Source organism: Panicum virgatum, chromosome 6N (genome assembly GCF_016808335.1).
Source record: "Panicum virgatum strain AP13 chromosome 6N, P.virgatum_v5, whole genome shotgun sequence".
Lineage (NCBI taxonomy): Eukaryota > Viridiplantae > Streptophyta > Magnoliopsida > Poales > Poaceae > Panicum > Panicum virgatum.
Window position 1 is genome coordinate 21,737,315 of NC_053150.1, and position 18,005 is coordinate 21,755,319.

Consider the following 18,005-nt stretch of genomic DNA (forward strand, 5'->3'; position numbering starts at 1 on the left):
GGTCTCGGCGCGAGGGAGGTGGCCTGAGGGGGCGGGTCGACTGGCGCAGGCAGCCGCGGCGGCGGTTCCTGACGGAGGCGGTGCTCCGGCGGCTCTGGACGGTGGTGGCCGGGCCGACGAGCACCAGTGGGCAACGGGGAAGCTCTTGAGCGGGTCAGTGGGGGTGGAGGAGGGTCGGACAGGGGAGCTCCACGGGAGCAGGGCGATGGCGGCCATGGGGTGCCGCGGCAGCAGCTCGCCGGCAGCGAAGGGGTGGGGCGGTTGGGTCCGGGAGGTTCAGTGGGAGGTGAGAGGCGTAGCTGGGGGAGCGGTTGCGGCAGCGGAGGGCCGGAGAGGGGACCTCCACGGAGCATGTCCAGCGGCAATGGAGCCGGCGGCGCGCTGAGCGACGGGGAGGAGGGAGTTCGGCTCTGGAAGAGGTGAAACTGATAGGAGAAAACGAACTTGGCTTCGTCGGATGGTTAAGCGGCGGCGAGATGGATCGACGAGGCGACGCGTGGTGGTGCCGGCGACGAGACGGCGAGGCGACGGCGTTCGGCGGCGTGTCGCACGGAGGGGCGCCGGGGCGCGTGGCGAGCGTGGGAGGGCGCCAGAGGGAGCGGTTTCGAGCGAAACCATGGGTGCGCGAGGTGGTTTGGCCGGGGGCACGGCGAGGGCGCGGCGCGTGGCCGACGCCGGCGGCGAACGCTATCACGGCAAGAAACAGAGAGGGAAGAGAGGGAGATGGTGGTGAGGGCAGTTCTGTAATTAACTCGAAGTTCAAAATTCCAGTTTGTAAACTCAATTTTTCTCCCTATTCCAAAGGTCAAATGAAAAACTTTTGAATACAAAAGTTGTTCAAAACTTCAAATACTACAACTTTTTTTCAGGCACAAATTCATTTGAAGCTTAATTTGAAAGATACAATTTGAAACTTGAGTGCATTTGAAAATGTCCTATATGCTTCAAAATTCAAAATTTTCTTCCATTTTTGTGTGGCGACTCGAAATACTTTTAACACGAAAGTTTTTCTTCATTTGAAAACCTTTAACATTGGTTTTGGGCAAAAGTCCATTTAAACAATGTTTTAAAAGTTATTTAAATTTTCTGACCTATGTTCAAATACATCTAGACACATACACACACATATAATTTTCCAAAAGAGATGCATAATTTGAATTTTTCTTGTTTATTTAGCATGAAATCATATTTAATATTTCTTGCTTAGCATTTTAAAACTCTGGGATATCACAGGGTCGTGGTGGCCCACTGCCGCCCTTGGCGGTCGTGGCATCCGGCTTTGTGGAGACCCCCTCCTGGTGCCTGTCCCCCTCTCTGGAATGCCGGTGGGTTCCTTGGCCCCATGTCGCTCGCGTCGCCTAGTGTTGGCGTTGCGTCCTTGTGGGATGGAAGAAGGGGGTTCAGGCGAAAGCCATACCCGCTTGTGGGTCGATGACGGCGACGCCCTCGGGCGCCGTTTACCTTGTTGAAGGCGTCATCCGTTCCTCCTTCCTTCCTCTCCGGCGAGCTTTCTGGGTGAAAACCTTGACCTTCTGGTCTGGCATTGGTGGCGCCAGTGGCGTCACTTCCTCCTTTGAGGCCTTGCCATCAGCGCTCTACCGACTTTGGGGCCATTTGGTGCCTACCCTTTCCACCCTGTCCAGGCGTCGCGGCAGCTGAACCTCCGCTCCTGCCTCCGCTTCATCTTCCTCACTATCACTTTCGGTTACTCAGGTCGCTTTAGTTAGGCGGATGCTTTGCTGGTTGAAAGTTTGTTTAGGTGGATGCTTTGCCACCTCTACTTTGTTCGGACGGATATGTCGTCAGGGTTATAATTGGTCGTGCCGTCTGGTGGATGCTTTGCCACCTATCTCGGTTCGGGCGGATGCTTTGCCACCGTGTTTCTTCTTCATCTTTGGCGGATGCTTGGCCGCTGAGGATCCAGGTGCTGCGACGGAGGCTGTGCAACCTTTGCGGTGCTGCGTGTTCTTTTTGCAAGGTTCGGTTGTAGCGGTGGTGTGTTCCCTTGGTGTATGGGCTGAGCGGGTTGTGCTCTCCGTGTTGCTGGCTGTTGTCCGTGTTGTCATTGTGTTTTCTCGCTTGTGTGCGTTTCTTCTGTGTTTCTCTATTTTTAGTTCTTTGTGCTCTTGTGCTGGTCAAGCTCTGTTTGGCCGCATCAAGATTGTGTCTGTAACTGCTTTTTTCTTAATAAAAAACGTGCTCAGGCATGGTCGCAAAAAAAAAACCTTTGCTTTGTGATAATAAAGAGCCATACATATTGCCAATAATCCTACCAAGCATTTCAGTGTTGATGCCTTCTTTACTTGCTCTTATTGTATTGAATTGCTCTTTAACTGCAGGTGGCAAATGTTTTCAATAAAGTACAAAATCGAAGCAGCATTGATACTCTTAGTGCTTTAGACGTGTACGGACCTTGAGTTCGACGATGGAGGGGAGGTATCAAGTGTGACAAAGTTCTTATACCATAGGCCCATATGGTCCTTGAAGTACTTGATATATTGCTATCTCCAATACTGGAGGCATCATCTCATCGAATACCCATGATTAGTAACACCCTCCAGCATTCCACAAGCTGGTGCCAAAGCCGCAGAGGTACGCGAGCCAATGTTGTGGCTAAAATACTGATCATGCTGTTGGGGTTCATGATGCAGACATAACCTTAACATGCCACTTACATGTCCAGGTCAATATTACAATAGCGCCTTGGTTAGCTTATATCCAGCAAAACCTCATGCTCGGTACCTAAGCAAGTTTACCCAAAAAATATTTAAACTATTTCCATCACATTGCAAAATACTGTTGCACATTTCAAGGGAGTTTTACATAATTCAGCAACCATAAGAACTCTGTCTGTTTCTTGTTCTCAATCCTGTTACAAGATCAGCAGGCATTTCTCGCAAGAAAAAACAGACTGACTGCAGGAGGGAAGGATTTCAGATACCTGGAAAGGATTCAAGAATATAGTTTAGAATGGAGCAAGATGTTTGGGACGCATCAGAGAGCTATTAAATGTCCAGGTAAAGTAGCAACAAAGAAAATGGCAGATATTTAAAACTTAACTACAGATGTATGTTCATTCACAGAGCTCAATGGCCCATTAAGAATTTCCACAATTTTTACTATGACTTGCTAACAGTAAATCTACTTCCAGACACATTTGTAGTTCGAAATACTCTTCCATGATCCCTTATAATTAATAATTCCATCTATATTTTATAATAACCCAGAAGCACAACCAGAAAATATTTAGTTAAACCTGACTCCACATACATAAAAAAAAACATTCTGTCAATTAAATATAATAATCACATTATGAAAATTGCTACTGTTAAACCACAATATTTTGATAGTAATCTATAATCAGCAACCTCTTTGTATCCAGGGCATATTTGTCTAACCAACACAAGACTAGAGCAGCTTTATGGCTAAGCTCTAGCCTTTGCTATACCTGGTGATAACCCAAGGAACAAATATGAAAAGGGGGATTGTGCATGTTCAAGATGATTTTACTTTTGAGTGTACTATGCTTCAAGATATGTACTTTATTTGGAATGAGTAAACGTGGAATGGCACTGCAGGTTACAGTTTGTAGGGTTCTGTTGTTTACATTTTCGAACGTGATTGATTATATGGAAAGCATAGTAGTCCTATTTTTGGTAGCACCCAATCATATCAGCAATTTAAGTAACCAAGTAATGGTCTCAAATGATTCATTATTTTGTTTCTGTTCCATATCTAGAGACCACAAAGGCTTCAGTTAATCCGCATGTTGTCAGATCAATGCTTCCTAGTCCACCAGTGATGCATTATTGATTCTTGGTTTTTCAAATGCACTCATCAGATATCCAAACTCATTAATATCAGAATAATTGTCAGAATATAGCTTTTCCATTCTTGTTCTTTTCCCAAAAAAAAACTCTTATTTTTTCTGTTTTATATTTAAAGTTATAGGGTCGCTAACTATCACTATGATAATTTCCTCCTGAACTACCTGTATAACATGTCTACAAAATTTTGGTCCAAGCAAACTGGAAAGAAAAATTTCACCATATTTGGTATTTTCAACACCTGGATCTGATCATAAAATAAAATTAATCTTACAGAATGAAGCAAACCACATGCAGCAATGGAATTACTTTGCATAAAGATAGGATACTACTTATCGACATGCATGTTTTCCAACTACAAGCCATCACCCAAAGCAATAAAACACCATAAAATAGAAGGAACGGTTAGGTTGCCATCAAATTTACTATCTAACCAATGGGAATCAAGGATCAACACAAATATGGTCTAACTATGCAGAAATTCTTTCCCCCCTCGATGGCTTACAATGCAGGCGAGCTACATGTCAAATATTAAGAAGAAACAAGACAGAAAATCTCCAGGATGCAAACACAAATCCCCATCTTTTCATTTCCATCTTTAAATTTGTGGAAACCCAAGGAGATCATCACAAGGCAGCACATTAGAACATTTCAACAAGTAAAATATCACGAACAAGAAAAGGTCTTATAACAGCAGGTTGAGCAAAAGAAACAAGGGAGGTCAAAGGTTCAAGGTGATTAAGAAAATAAAAAGTTAAACAAGGTTAAACTCACCATGAGCATCACCATAAGAAAGCATGTCCTAAGCTCCTAACATTAAGCAAAAGAACATACCTTGATTTGCAGCAGGGTATAACCATGTAGAACTGAGAAAAATACCCTTGACAAACAGAACTCCTCCATGAATTTCTGAAAATCCATTTGGTTGTATTTGTTGAAAATGCTGGATCATGAGTCACCAAACAAGTCATCACTATCATCAGCTGAGTTCATGTTCGAATTCGAGATATGTGTCTTCTCAACAGCTTTGTCTTTATCTGACTGATCATCTGATTTGTATGCCCAAGAAGAGCCCACTTTTGCTGGAATAGAATCCCCATAAAGGTCATCATAAATTCCACTTCTTGTTGTGCTCTTAACTTTTTTAAGAACCTCTTGTAGCTTATCCGTTACCCCGCTTGGGGAGGTACTTCCTTTTGGTGAAATTTGCTCCTTTCCTTTCGGTATGACAGTAACCTGTACAAGAGATTCGTACTTCCCAACAAGGCTACCTTCCTTCATACCTATAGGGCCTGGTTCAGTTTCAACATCTGCACCATCTGAAATGCCGACCACTTGGATAAGTTCTCCTCCAACCTGATCTCTAAAGGACACTCTCAACTTTTTGCTTCTCTTTAAGGGCCTTTCAACTGTATGGTTATCATCATTTGCACCAGAGGCACCTCCTGATGAACCTTTGGAACTAGACGATAGGTCAGATTTACTAATACCATAGCGGTTAAGTATTGTATTGTATGCCACAACAGCATCTTCATCATTGGGGTCTGGAGGAGATGGCAAACTGACATCTGATGGAAGGCTAGGAGTTGGGGACAGTGCAGCTGTGTTCTTTCGCAGTATATAGATTCTGGTTGATGCAGCAAAGCGAAGTGACTGTCCAACTTCAAGTTCAACAGGATTGTCTTTCGTTAATCTCTCATTTGCAACAAATGTGCCATGAACTGATCCTAAGTCGATAACATAGATGCTGAAAAAGCACAGATGAGTAGTTAGCAATAAACCTAACAGGCTAGCATAATGGTACAGCAAATAGAAAGTACTTTCCAATATGAACGGGTTGTTTCTCTGACAAAATAAATCAGATAAGTGTTCCTTATAGGTCTGTTGGGAGTTCATTTCAAATTTCAGCCTATACGTGCATCGAAGGAAATGATTTTTACATTGATAAATGGATTTTAAACTTCATTGGAAACAATGGGTATTGGCTAAAGAAAACTGAAAGTGATGTGCAAACCAACAATAACTGGAAACAATGTTTCACATAAATAAAAGTATAGAGTAGCCAATAACTGTACAGCTAAGTAGGGATGCTGATTGGATTGGATCAACCCAGCAACCGACACCATGACGCACTGATTTGTGGTGTCAAATTGAGTACGGCGCTATGGGTCTTTGGGTTAGCCTCTAGATATTGTACCATGCCCATGCACATGCCGCTGACCTCAGCTTGTTGGTCTGCCGGAATCCTTATCATTCTTTCTTCCTCCTTCCTGCCTCCTCATTGTCGTGCCCTTAAGGCCCGCCCTCCATCGTGTTCATGCTTCGCCAACTGTGCTTTGCCTACCTCATCATTGTCTCCACGGATGCCACCTCCATGGTGAGTCACTGCTGTTCTGGAACTCTAGTGCCCAGAAACCACTCCATGTTGCACACTCTACCTTGAAATGTAGGTGCCCAGTACCAGATCCGACCCGAAAGCACTACCGACTTGGTCGCGAGGCATTCAATCCTTAATTCGTTCCCACACAATGCAAAGTCAGGGTTGTGGAGAAGTTGAAACTGATAACTTGATGGATCCACGGCTGCGATTCCGACCATGATTCATTCATCATTGCATGCCCTGCCTCATACATCGGCCTTGGCTCCTGCCTCCTATCGTATTCATTGTCCACGCATTCTTGATTCAAACATGACTATATGTTGCTTCTCCATGTTTGATTTCGCTCAATTTGCATTGTTCTTGTCCTTAATTATACAAAACTGTAATAATACTTCTTTTTTTTTCTCGAAAACGCAGGAGAGCTGCGTATCATTGTATTGATAGAAGAAGAATGGAGTCATACATAGACCCAAACACACCCAACACACCCCCTTAGCCCTTCGCTACTCTAGACCTCACCCTGGATATCAAGCAAGGTAAGGCCCCTAGCTCCTGCCAAGCTCCACAAGTGCGCTTCCTCAGAGGCCAAAGAAATGGCAGCGGCAACACTTGGGCTGGCCCCATTAAAAACACAATTGTATCAGTGTCTCCAAAGGCACTAGGCACCAAGGATGACTAGAGAGTTCAGACCCTTCCTTAGATCCCCCATGACCGAAGCTTCCGCTTTTTCCCACCAATCATCAAAGGTAATGTCCTGAGGCTGAGGGGCAAGCGAGATGAGGCCAAACCGCTGGAAGAGGGAGAACCAGAATTGTCCTTCGGCATTGCAATACTGGAGATGCTTCAGCATTGCAATACTTCAGCATTACCACCAATCATCAAAGGTAATGTACTAATACTTCTTGATCCTTCAGCATTGCAAATTCATTTTAGGTAGCGCAGTGATATGCTGATAGGATGCAGCTCTTGCTCATCTCTTCGATGGCATCTACTTCGCTCCAGTAGGCAGTAGCTCAATACTGGAGACTGGAGCTTCATCATCATACACGCTTCCAATATGTCCAGGAATTTCTGCTCTGATTCCAAGTATGGCTGTGCTAGAGAGGGTGGCAGCAGGATGCCCATGAGGCGGTCAGTTGCTGAAAGGCTAGCAGAGAACCGGATGGCAAGCGCGACGGCACTGACAGACAAGACAAGCCATGGCATGTTAGTGTTTTTCTTTGACCCACAGGGTCCAACCCGAAACCCCAAGAAGGCTTAGTGGGTACTCCCTTTGCTGTAAATTTTAGTTCACTTTAGTTTTATCCTAAGTCAAACTACTCTAACTTCGACCAAGTTTTTAGAAATATATATTAACATCCTTAGTACCAAATGAATGCAATCCCAAAACATATTTCCTGGTGGATTTAGTTAAACTAGTTGGATGTTGTAAATGTTAGTGTGTTTCCCACAAACTTGGTCAGAGTTAGAGAAGTTTGACTTAGGCAAAAGCTAATGTGAACTATGTGGAACAGGAGTAGCATGGGTCATATTTTGGGTCAACCCGTTCCTGACCTTCCTTACACTTAAGGCGCAATGATAAAGGTAGGAGTATTTCTCTAAATTCCCTGCGCGAAAGTCCCATCATCGGAAAAAAACAATAGAGCCATCTTCCAGCTTGACATGCATTTCTTTTGCAGAAAGGTTCTAAAGGGAGCATGCCACTATGCCAGTATGCCTGGGTCTATGAAATAGCTGAAAGAAAGAGAACATAGATACTGACTGTTAAGATGTATTTCTAAATTTTCCATATATGCATTTAGTGGTAGATGATCTTGCCTATGTTAACATTGTTGACCTTCATACTTGGTAAGATGCATGAACGCAAAAAGGCAAGCACATCTATTGTCATGTCATTTCATAAAAGATGTTATTATTCAAATAGCTGCTGGAACATTTAACATTCAGGGAATAAACAAATTCTAAAGGAATGTGCCTCACTATCAGAAACATAAAAACATAAAACAGAAGCAGAAGTGATCAAACATGAGGATTCTAACCTTCCATTCCTGTGTGGAATGACAGCAGCATGCTGGCGTGAAACAGACTGATGATCCAACACAAAATCGCAAGCAGGCACCTGCCTCCCAAATATATGCCTTCTCTTGTCTAGATTGATCCTATCAATGACCTCCCCATCTTTCAACACATCAAGATAGTAAACCCCAGGGCGCGGCTCAATCGCCCAGTCTGGAGGCTGCCATATCGACTGCCCTCCACCAATCTGTGACCCAACATGCCCAGCAGCAACATCATCTTGCCCAGCCACCCTCGAGCTGACGCCTTGCAGACTTTGGTGGTTCTGACCTGACACGAAATTAGAATTCTGCGGCACTGTCAATGGAGCAGGTGGCGCTTTTGCTGTTCTTGCACCTGCAGGTGCATTCTTGGCGCCCGACCCAGACTGTACCGAGAAGGGCTCCAAGGTCTGCGCCTTCTTGAAGCGATCAAGACTGCCACGGTACATCTCCGCACACTTCACAGCTAGCACGTCCTGCAGGGCCGGATCAGCATAGGACATGTACACCCGATAATTCTTGCAAACGAAATCGAAGTTAGCTGGTAAATATTGTAACTGTATTCAGATTCGAATACAAATAGTTTTGTTAGGGTTTGGGGTGCTCCGTCTCGCACAGCACAAGGGAAGAGAAGGGGCGGGCATACCTCGAGGATGCGCTCGTCGCCGACAAAGGGCTGGACCGCCGCTCGCCCAGGCCCAGGCGTTGCCGCCAGGGAAGGAAGGTCTCGAGAAAAGGAGATCAGGAGAGAGTCCGAGAGAAGGGAAAGGTCTGAGAAAGGGATCTTGGGGTCCCCCTATTTTTATCCTTATTTTGGAGTCAAATACTGATTTTATAATTAGTTTTTGGTAAGGACTCTATTCCAACCGGCCGTGCGTTTGTCCAGTTGTACGGCCGCTTCCCTCCACCGGCCTCTCGCGCGTCCATCACCTGCAAACTGACCGGGCGCTTCAACATTTCCAGACACGACCCAATCCCCCACCCACCCCACCCCCGGCGCGGCTCAGTGGCGAACGCGTCGCCGCCCGCCGCCTCCCCTCCCCCACCTCCATATCTCGGCCAGCTCTAGTCGTTGCCGGGCGCCGGCGTGGTCCACCACCTCCACCCCCAAAAAAAACCTAGATCGCCATGGATGCTACCTCATCGCCGGTCGTGCTGCTGGTCTTCGCTTGGTCGTCGGATGCTCTCCCCCGCCTGGATCTGCGTGCTCCCCAGTTAGGGGTGGTAAAGGGCCCAACATTTTGAACTAGAAAATCTAAGGATCGGGCCCTAAAAGGGCCGGGCTCTAAACATATGTATTTTTGAACTAAAAATTTTAAGGGCTTTATTGGGCTGTGAAGAGGCCATTAGGGTCATGGCCCATTACCACCCCTATCCCCAGTCGTGGTCGTCTTCCCCGTCCCCACCCCGGCCCACCCCCTGGCCACGCGTCCTTCCTGATTGGTTCGGATCCGCCGCGGTCATCCCACCACCGGCCGCGGTCACAGGGGGCCGGATCCGCCGCTCCTGGGTTCGGATCTGTGCATCTCACCTAGGGGGCTTCCTCATCGTCGGCCCGTGGTCGTCAGTGTGGATGTGGGGGCGAAGCAGCACAAGCAGGGCCGGAATCCCGAGTCCCGCGGCGACTTCACCATCCTGCTCTCCCACACACTTCTTTTGGTCAAGGATGAGGAGAGATGTTGAGCGGTTCGTGGCTCGCTGCACTACATGTCAAAAAGCTAAGTCGCGCTTGAACCCACATGGTTTGTATATGCCTCTTCCTATTCCTTCGGTTCCGTGGGCGGATATTTCTATGGACTTTGTTTTGGAATTGCCTCGGACGAAGAGAGGGAGTGATAGCGTTTTTGTTGTGGTCGATCGTTTTTCCAAGATGGCACATTTTATACCTTGTTATAAAACAGATGATGCCATTCATATTGCTAACCTCTTTTTCAAAGAGATTGTTCGCTTGCATGGTATGCCTTCTACTATTGTTCAGATCGTGATGCAAAATTCTTGAGTCATTTTTGGCGCACACTATGGAACAATTTGCGGACAAAGTTGCTATTTTCTACAACATGTCATCCCCAAACTGATGGACAAACAGAGGTGGTGAATAGAACATTGTCTACCATGCTGTGAGCAATTTGAAGCAAAATTTGAAGATGTGGGAAGAGTGTTTGCCGCATGTGGAGTTTGCATATAATCGGGCGGAACACTCCACCATCAAGGTAAGTCATTTTCAAGTAGTGTATGGTTTTAACCCTCGTGCTCCCATTGATCTTTTGCCTCTACCTACTACTGAGCGTGTACATAGTGATGCTAAGGAGCGTGCTGATTTTATTTTGAAATTGCATGCTTCAACTAAAGAGAACATTGAAAAGATGACTGAGAAATATAGAATTGCTGGTAGTCAAGGTAGAAAGGAAGTTAAACTTGAACCGGGTGATTTAGTATGGTTGCATTTGAGAAAAGAAAGATTTCCAGATTTGAGAAGGTCTAAATTGATGCCACGTGTTGCTGGGCCATATAAGATTTTGGAAAAGATTAATGATAATGCATATAAGCTTGAGTTGCCTCCCGAGTTTGGGATTAGTCCCACCTTTAACATTTCAGATTTGAGGCCATATTTGGGAGAAGAAGATGAGCTTGAGTCGAGGATGACTCCAATTTAAGAACGGGAGGATGATGAGGACATCACTCGTACAGATACAAATGACACTCCTCAAGATGATATACAAGGTCCTATTACTCGCGCACGCGCTCGACATTTGAACTTACAGGTGAGCTCGTTCCTAAGTAATGTTTATTGTGAATCTAAGAATAGATTGCTACCTAATGACTTAATTGTACTTAGGAACAAAGGAGAGGACCAGCAAGGGCGTGGAGAAGGCCTTGGAGGTGTGGAGGACCAGTAAGGACGTCCGGATCAAGATGGAGGCCCAAACCGATTCGACTTCATTTCAGTTTCGGACTCTAGGAATAGCCCGCACTAAAACGGACGCCTAGGTTGCATACGGTGTTGGATTTGGGTACACTTGATATGTATGGAAAGATAATTTCAAGACTCTTCTAATGGCACCAGTCTCAGGCCCAAATTCATCTGGAGTCGACGGGAACCGTCTGAGGAAGTTGACATCCAGAATCTGTCCCGGTGCTGCATCACTGTTTTTGGGCCGATGGTCCATGTATCGTGTTGGAGCCCAATAGGGGCGCATCCAGGGGGTCTTGCACGACCTAAACCCTTTATTAGCTGCTGCCGCCACCATCGTTAGATTTTGGGTTTTGCTTAGATTCATTCTGTCAAGAATAATTGTCGCCGTTCATCGGTTTGTGAAACCCCAACTTGTGAGATTAATCATTCATCTGCAGAGTCACTTTAATTGAGCTGCGTTCTTTCGAGTTCTTGCTTGTATTCTTCATTGCACTTGCAGGAATTAGTTGGTGGGACTGACCATGGATCTATAAGAGTAGGCACTTACATGGGCCACAAGATGATCAAGTGTGCTGCATCTAACCTACTTTCAGAAGTGTTGCTCTCATGTACGTCTATGCAATCAAGCAACTCGAATCCTGATGGACCTTCTGAAGTCTGGTGCATCGATGGAGTATTTATGCAACCTCTCACCATATAGGTCTCACTCACCTTATTAAAATTGACAAAACACCATGTTTCATGTTCTGTAGTTTCTTATGGCTATATTTCTACTTCAGATATGAAGCTGTTTTCACAAATGATATTCCAGAGACTATAACTGGTGTTGCATGTTTGGACAAGTATGGAGCTCACAATGATGCGGTGTGTCAAGGCTCCTACTAGGCATTCCGTATAGGAGAATTTTTTAGTTGAGGTTTGACATCTTGAAACCAGTATGTCTGTGTTTCCATTCGTGAAATCTGCTTTCACTCGCTGGTCAAACCAAACAACTTCCTTAACATGTTAGGGATTGGGTCGACAACCTGCAAGCAAGGGAATGTCCGTGCGATTGAGATTTCAGACACAGTGGGCTCATCTACTAGGCATTTGTGCAATATCAGCCTGCCACTTACCGGTAATTTCAGTCTTCTTATCTACTTAATCCATTGAAGCCACGTGATACGGTTATGCAGAAATAATTATTAGGCCCAAAGTTGTACTTGTTTCCTTACCCTTTGAGCTACAATCCCTTAATTTTTCGTTTACATTCTTGAACATGGAAAATGCATTGTTTTTTACCAGAATTATTAACCAGTAAGGCATTTAGGCTCGTCAGAAACCATGTATAGACTGAATTTGTTGTATTGGATTTTTTCAAATCACTCTGGTAGTTTCTATATAGTCTGGTAGTTTTTTTCCCTGTTTCCCTCTTAAATCTGCTCTTTAAATTACAAATCTCAATCTTTTTTCTATTTAGTTTGGTAGGATCACCTCCATAGATTCAGTGAAATTGGTGTCTCAGCATAGTGTGCTGACAGTAGTGAGTTCATGCATCCGCAATAATTGTTGCTGGATGGGTGGAGCTTTATGTTCCAAGAGTGTGTGCTGGTTTCAAAAATTTTCAAGGGATGCTCTTCATGAAATTCACGAGCTGGTTGCGAAGTACGATGGGACCATCAGTGAAAGGGACAAGTATATCAGAGGCGTGCTGCTAACTATGTCTTATGATATAGCCCACCACATGAATTCATTTGCAGACAATCTTATAAATATTGCTAGAGACAAATACAGGTATTTACCCTCCATGTTCACTGATAAAATATTTTTTTTCTATAAGTATCGTGCAGCTATAAATATTTATTTCTGATGTTATGTCCTATTTGTGAATAATTGATACATGTTCAGGTGGGCTAACATAAAAGATTTTGGTGTACCCAGAGGTTGAGGGAGAAATATGAATGGAGCTTGCTACATCTTTTTCGAGTCTTGCATGGTGGTGTTGCATCAATTAGGCCATATTGTTAATTTTTATGGTGATTTGTTCATTGGGTGCTGACCAATACATGATATATATTCTTGATCTATCTATTTGGCGGAACTCTTGCACCATGAAGTATATTATGTACCTCAATGGAGTTGATATAGAATCTATATATCTTATATAAATGCAACCCAATAAGAGTCATTAATGGCTATTTATCTCACATGTGGTGAAGCCACATCATCATTTTATTTCCACCATTGGATTTGGATGAAATCTCATATCCTAACCTTCTGTAACCCACCGAGAGTTCTTACTTTTTTTACTTGGTTTTATCATTTCCATATGAATAAATTTTATGACAGAATAACTATAATTTTGCAAATATTATTATTACTTCGTTTTAGCAAAAAAAAATAGTTGTAAATTTCTAATTTAATATTCCTAACACAAGTTACACATGATGATTGTTCACTGTACATGAAAAGCGACAAGCATATCTATATATTAGCGGATAATGATGAAGTCTCCAAGTAGTTGAAATGTTTACTTTCTCAAATAACAGTTACACACAATAATTTTTCACTGCATGTAAAAGGGATCATATGTACATACTATTTTCAGTGAGGACTCCAAATAATTGAATTTTTTTCTCAATAATTTTAAATTTCATTCCATATATAACCTCAATTGTATTCTACCCAAGTATCCCTTATTAAAAAATTTGATATCATGACAAAAACAAAAATGATAATTTTTTACTATTTCATGACATCATCTGGTAGTAATAGCTAAAAATTATAACAAACATCCCGCAGCCACGCGCGGGGAATCACCTAGTTAGTTTTAAACACATGCCTGGGCATGTGCATAACCACTAGTATCTTTATATGGTTGGACATTTCTACCTTGAACCATACTTGCTAGTTTCTTTCATTTTTCTTCCAAATTCACCAGCACATTTTTTTAGACCAGCATCTGTGTAATTCAATAATAAATCATTCTATACTAACATTTATTCCCTTGGATACTCTTATTTTGCGCGATATTTGACGGTCAAAGTGGGTCAAAATAGACTGTCAATAAGATCCCCACACTTAGTCCTTTGCTCATCCTCAACTAAAGATTAGGACTAAGGCAGATCCAACTTACTTTCGATATGACAGATGCATACAAATTATTCTAGACTTCACCTTTAACTATGAATTTTGATGTGTCTACCATAATAGATTGGGAAGTTGAAGAGTGGAACGGCGCTGGCTTCAGTCTCCTCAACTTTTCTTGTTGTATGACTGAGGTTTTGAAAAGATTTTTGCAAAGATCAACCATATATTTACTTCTCTATAGGATCTCTCATGTCACTCAATATGTAAATATCCTCACCAAATCATTATTTCTTTTCATCCTACTTCTAAAGATAGCTTATGTGGAGCTCAAGGTAGGAGATATTGAAGCATGCACTTAGAGCAAGCACAATGTATGTCGGTACCCCAGGACTGGGGTACCCCCTCTTGCTGTGACTAGGCAAGAGCCTTTGTAGTCATCCTTGACTACAACCAAACAGCCGGACCCCTGCAGTCCGAAGTCCTGTCCTCCCGACAAAGGTCCGGACCTGTTCCACGGCCGGGGAAGGTCTGGGAACGCCACGTCCCAGGAAAAACAGGCGCTCAAGCGCAAGCAGCCAGGGCTCCGGACCTCCCAAGGAATCCGGACCCCCGCGGGGTCCCGGACCCCTCATAGGGTCCTGGATAGCAACCGGACCCCTCTCCAAGGGAAAGTTTGGACGCCCCGCCTCAGGGTGGTCCGGGGCCGACACGTGTATGAGGCCCTTAGTCTCCATATTGAGGTCCACCTACCTTCGCATTTATTGCGGTAGGTGGACGTCCACTTTGATATAGTGGAAGCCGAGGCGTTTGACTGACCAGGGGGCACTATTGATCGCGTATTACCAAGGCAGTGGAGCCGATGGCGCCGCCCATGCCGCGTCTGCCAGTCTGCCGTAACAGTCGGATACGACGGCTCGGCTTCACCCATTATGACGCTACATAATAGCCTCAGCAGGCCACGCCGCAAGCTACGCTACTCCAACGGGCGCCTCGCTGACGGGACAAGAGAAGACCCCCTGTGTCAGAAGAGCAGCAGTACGCATATCGAAGGAAAGATTCGCTACCACTGTAGCCACAGTCACGTTGGGCCCACCTGTCGGGGCATCAACGTTCTATGTATCCGCCCCCCCTTTGATCTATAAAAAGGGGAGAGCGCCGTTAGAAAACCTCAGGCTGGGTAAGAGCCAAGACCAGCAGAGGATAGATTCATTCACACAACCAAGACAATACATCTCCCAGTGGACGTAGGGTATTACGCTCCGGCGGCCCGAACCACTCTAAATCGTGTATTCCTGAGTCCCAATCTCAGCGTAGATCTAGCCCCATCGCCTAGTACTTCCCCGAGTACTCCCTCACTGGGAATAGGCGGGTGCGCTCCGCCACCCGGCTGTGGGTACCCTTGAAAATCCCCGCGACATTTTGGCGCCGTCCGTGGGGAAGACAGGCGTTGGCTGGATCTTCAGGCCTCTGGGCTGCGTTCTCCCTCTGCAACGGCAAACTTGAAGATGAAGGAAGGCACACTCACTCCGCATGCTATGGCACTGGCGCTCCGACGACCTCGGTGCGGCGGCGCACGGCAGCGGCGTCTGCTGTGTGTCGCCACCGCGACACCTCAGAGCCGGCGTAGCAGCATGCAGCAGAGGCGCCGCTGCGCGCCGCCGCTCCTACGTCGACTCAAGGTTTTCTCTCAAGCAACGGCCACGCCCCCTCTGCGATGGCATGACGTCGGCTCAAGGCTTTCTCTCAACTTGGAGCCTAGAGCCGACAGCCATCCCGGAGGAAGTTGACTGAGACCTCCTGCCGCAGCAGCACCGGAGATCCACCTCAGCGTTGCTCGGTGCTGCTGCAGGCAGGACCCCGCCACCTCGCGCGGGGGCCCTTGGCGCTAGCACCAAGGACAAGCCGGCGAACGACCGTACTTCTCCACGCGTCGCACCGGTCCATCTGCTGCGCAAGGGTTCTGGTTTCCATCGGCAACGGCGACGGCAGGGGGAGGGGGCCTCTTCCATTCAAGGCCAAAGAATTTGTCTCATGCCATGTAAGCATGTGACAGCTCTTAGGCAAGGAGGGGCCCCCCGAGCTCCCGAGGTGATCCTGGATGATGCGGTTCAGGCACGTCCAAGGTGCCTTCACCTCCGAAGAACACGCTGTATAGCATGCAGCCGTAGGTTACTCCTAAGAAAGGAATAAGAGAATTTCTCCTTTGTAATAGCGTGGTGTCTATGTGTGTGTCCAGAGCGGTTAAGGTCCGACCTTGTAAACCCGGCCTCTGGCCCTATCACACAAACAGGCAAAAGCGGTCCGGAGCGGTGGAGGTCCGACCTCGTAATCCCGACCTCTGATGTATACCGTGATAACCACAATGATAAAGGAGATTTTCTTTCTTGACCTTATCTAGGCTCCACCCCGGTTACATTCATTCATTCTGGATGGCTGTTTTTTCGGTTGACCATTTCTTCCTCCCAAACAGAGTCTTTACCATTGTTGCTAACAATCCAAGTTGAGTTGCTGGCTTGTGGTCAGGTGAAGACACCCCTTCTAGCTGGAAGGCAGTCCGGACCCCTAGGGACCTGCTCTGGAGAAGTGGTATTTGTATCCTGGGGTAGAGAAGCTCCGCGTGGCTTAGCCTGGTAATGTACCCTAAGTTTACGTACTTCACTACCCTGTTACAAGTACTCTAGTATCCAGGACTGCTGACTTTAGAGGTCCCGGGCTCTCTTCTAGTATAAGGCTTGGTTTCTTTGCACCTTACTATGAGGTCTGGTAACATGCTTCATCGGATTGTCAGCAACGCCCGCTCCGGCGGAGACCGCTCGCCCCGGTCGCTCCAAGTCCACTCCGGTGGCCCGCTCCGGCGGAGACCGCTCGCCACGGTCGCTCCAAGTCCACTCCGGTGGCCCGCTCCGGCGGAGACCGCTCGCCCCGGTCGCTCCAAGTCCACTCCGGTGGCCCGCTCCGGTGGAGACCGCTCGCCACGGTCGCTCCAAGTCCACTCCGGTGGCCCGCTCCGGCGGAGACCGCTCGCCCCGGTCGCTCCAAGTCCACTCCGGTGGCCCGCTCCGGCGGAGACCGCTCGCCCCGGTCGCTCCAAGTCCACTCCGGTGGCCCGCTCCGGCGGAGACCGCTCGCCCCGGTCGCTCCAAGTCCACTCCGGTGGCCCGCTCCGGCGGAGACCGCTCGCCCCGGTCGCTCCAAGTCCACTCCGGTGGCCCGCTCCGGCGGAGACCGCTCGCCCCGGTCGCTCCAAGTCCACTCCGGTGGCCCGCTCCGGCGGAGACCGCTCGCCCCGGTCGCTCCAAGTCCACTCCGGTGGTCCGCTCCGGCGGAGACCGCTCGCCACGGTCGACAAAAGCCGGGTCCGGGAAGTAGTGCTACCCCCTGAGCGATCCGAAGTCCGTGTAGCCGCTTAGCTTGGTTCCGTACCCTAAGCCTACACCTTCGTCGCCCCGTGGAGAGCACTCTAGTACCTAAACCAGGCAACAAGCATACCGGCCTCAGGGGTCCGGGATGCCCACTCTCTCCAAGAGCACACCAACGCAATCAAGTTGCGTAGGAACACATCACGGTGGTGGCCCCACCCGCGGGTTCGGACCTCTCCCGAGGTGGGCCCGGGGGCCACTGTCGGTACCCCAGGACTGGGGTACCCCCTCTTGCTGTGACTAGGCAAGAGCCTTTGTAGTCATCCTTGACTACAACCAAACAGCCGGACCCCTGCAGTCCGAAGTCCTGTCCTCCCGACAAAGGTCCGGACCTGTTCC

At 46.9% G+C, this 18,005-nt stretch overlaps 1 protein-coding gene across 5 annotated transcripts; it reads right to left on the bottom strand.

The window, feature by feature from the left end:
• Window positions 1–2,475: 2,475 nt before the first annotated feature.
• Window positions 2,476–9,054, bottom strand: LOC120678411 (protein phosphatase 1 regulatory inhibitor subunit PPP1R8 homolog). 5 transcript variants are annotated; one of them, XR_005676521.1, is made up of 4 exons: window positions 8,911–9,054; window positions 8,247–8,740; window positions 4,662–5,574; window positions 2,476–2,941 (listed from the first exon to the last, which is right to left on the bottom strand). XR_005676521.1 is itself a non-coding variant. In XM_039959595.1 (3 exons), exons 2-3 carry the CDS (start codon window positions 8,711–8,713, stop codon window positions 4,776–4,778), a joined length of 1,266 nt encoding a protein of 421 aa, XP_039815529.1. In that variant the 5' UTR covers window positions 8,714–8,740; window positions 8,911–9,054; the 3' UTR covers window positions 2,497–4,775. The 5 variants fall into 5 exon arrangements, 2 of the variants coding, with proteins under 2 accessions (XP_039815529.1, XP_039815528.1); XR_005676519.1 differs by having other exon boundaries at window positions 8,247–8,782; XR_005676520.1 differs by having other exon boundaries at window positions 8,247–8,805; window positions 8,911–9,043.
• Between the last annotated feature and the right edge of the window lie 8,951 nt (window positions 9,055–18,005).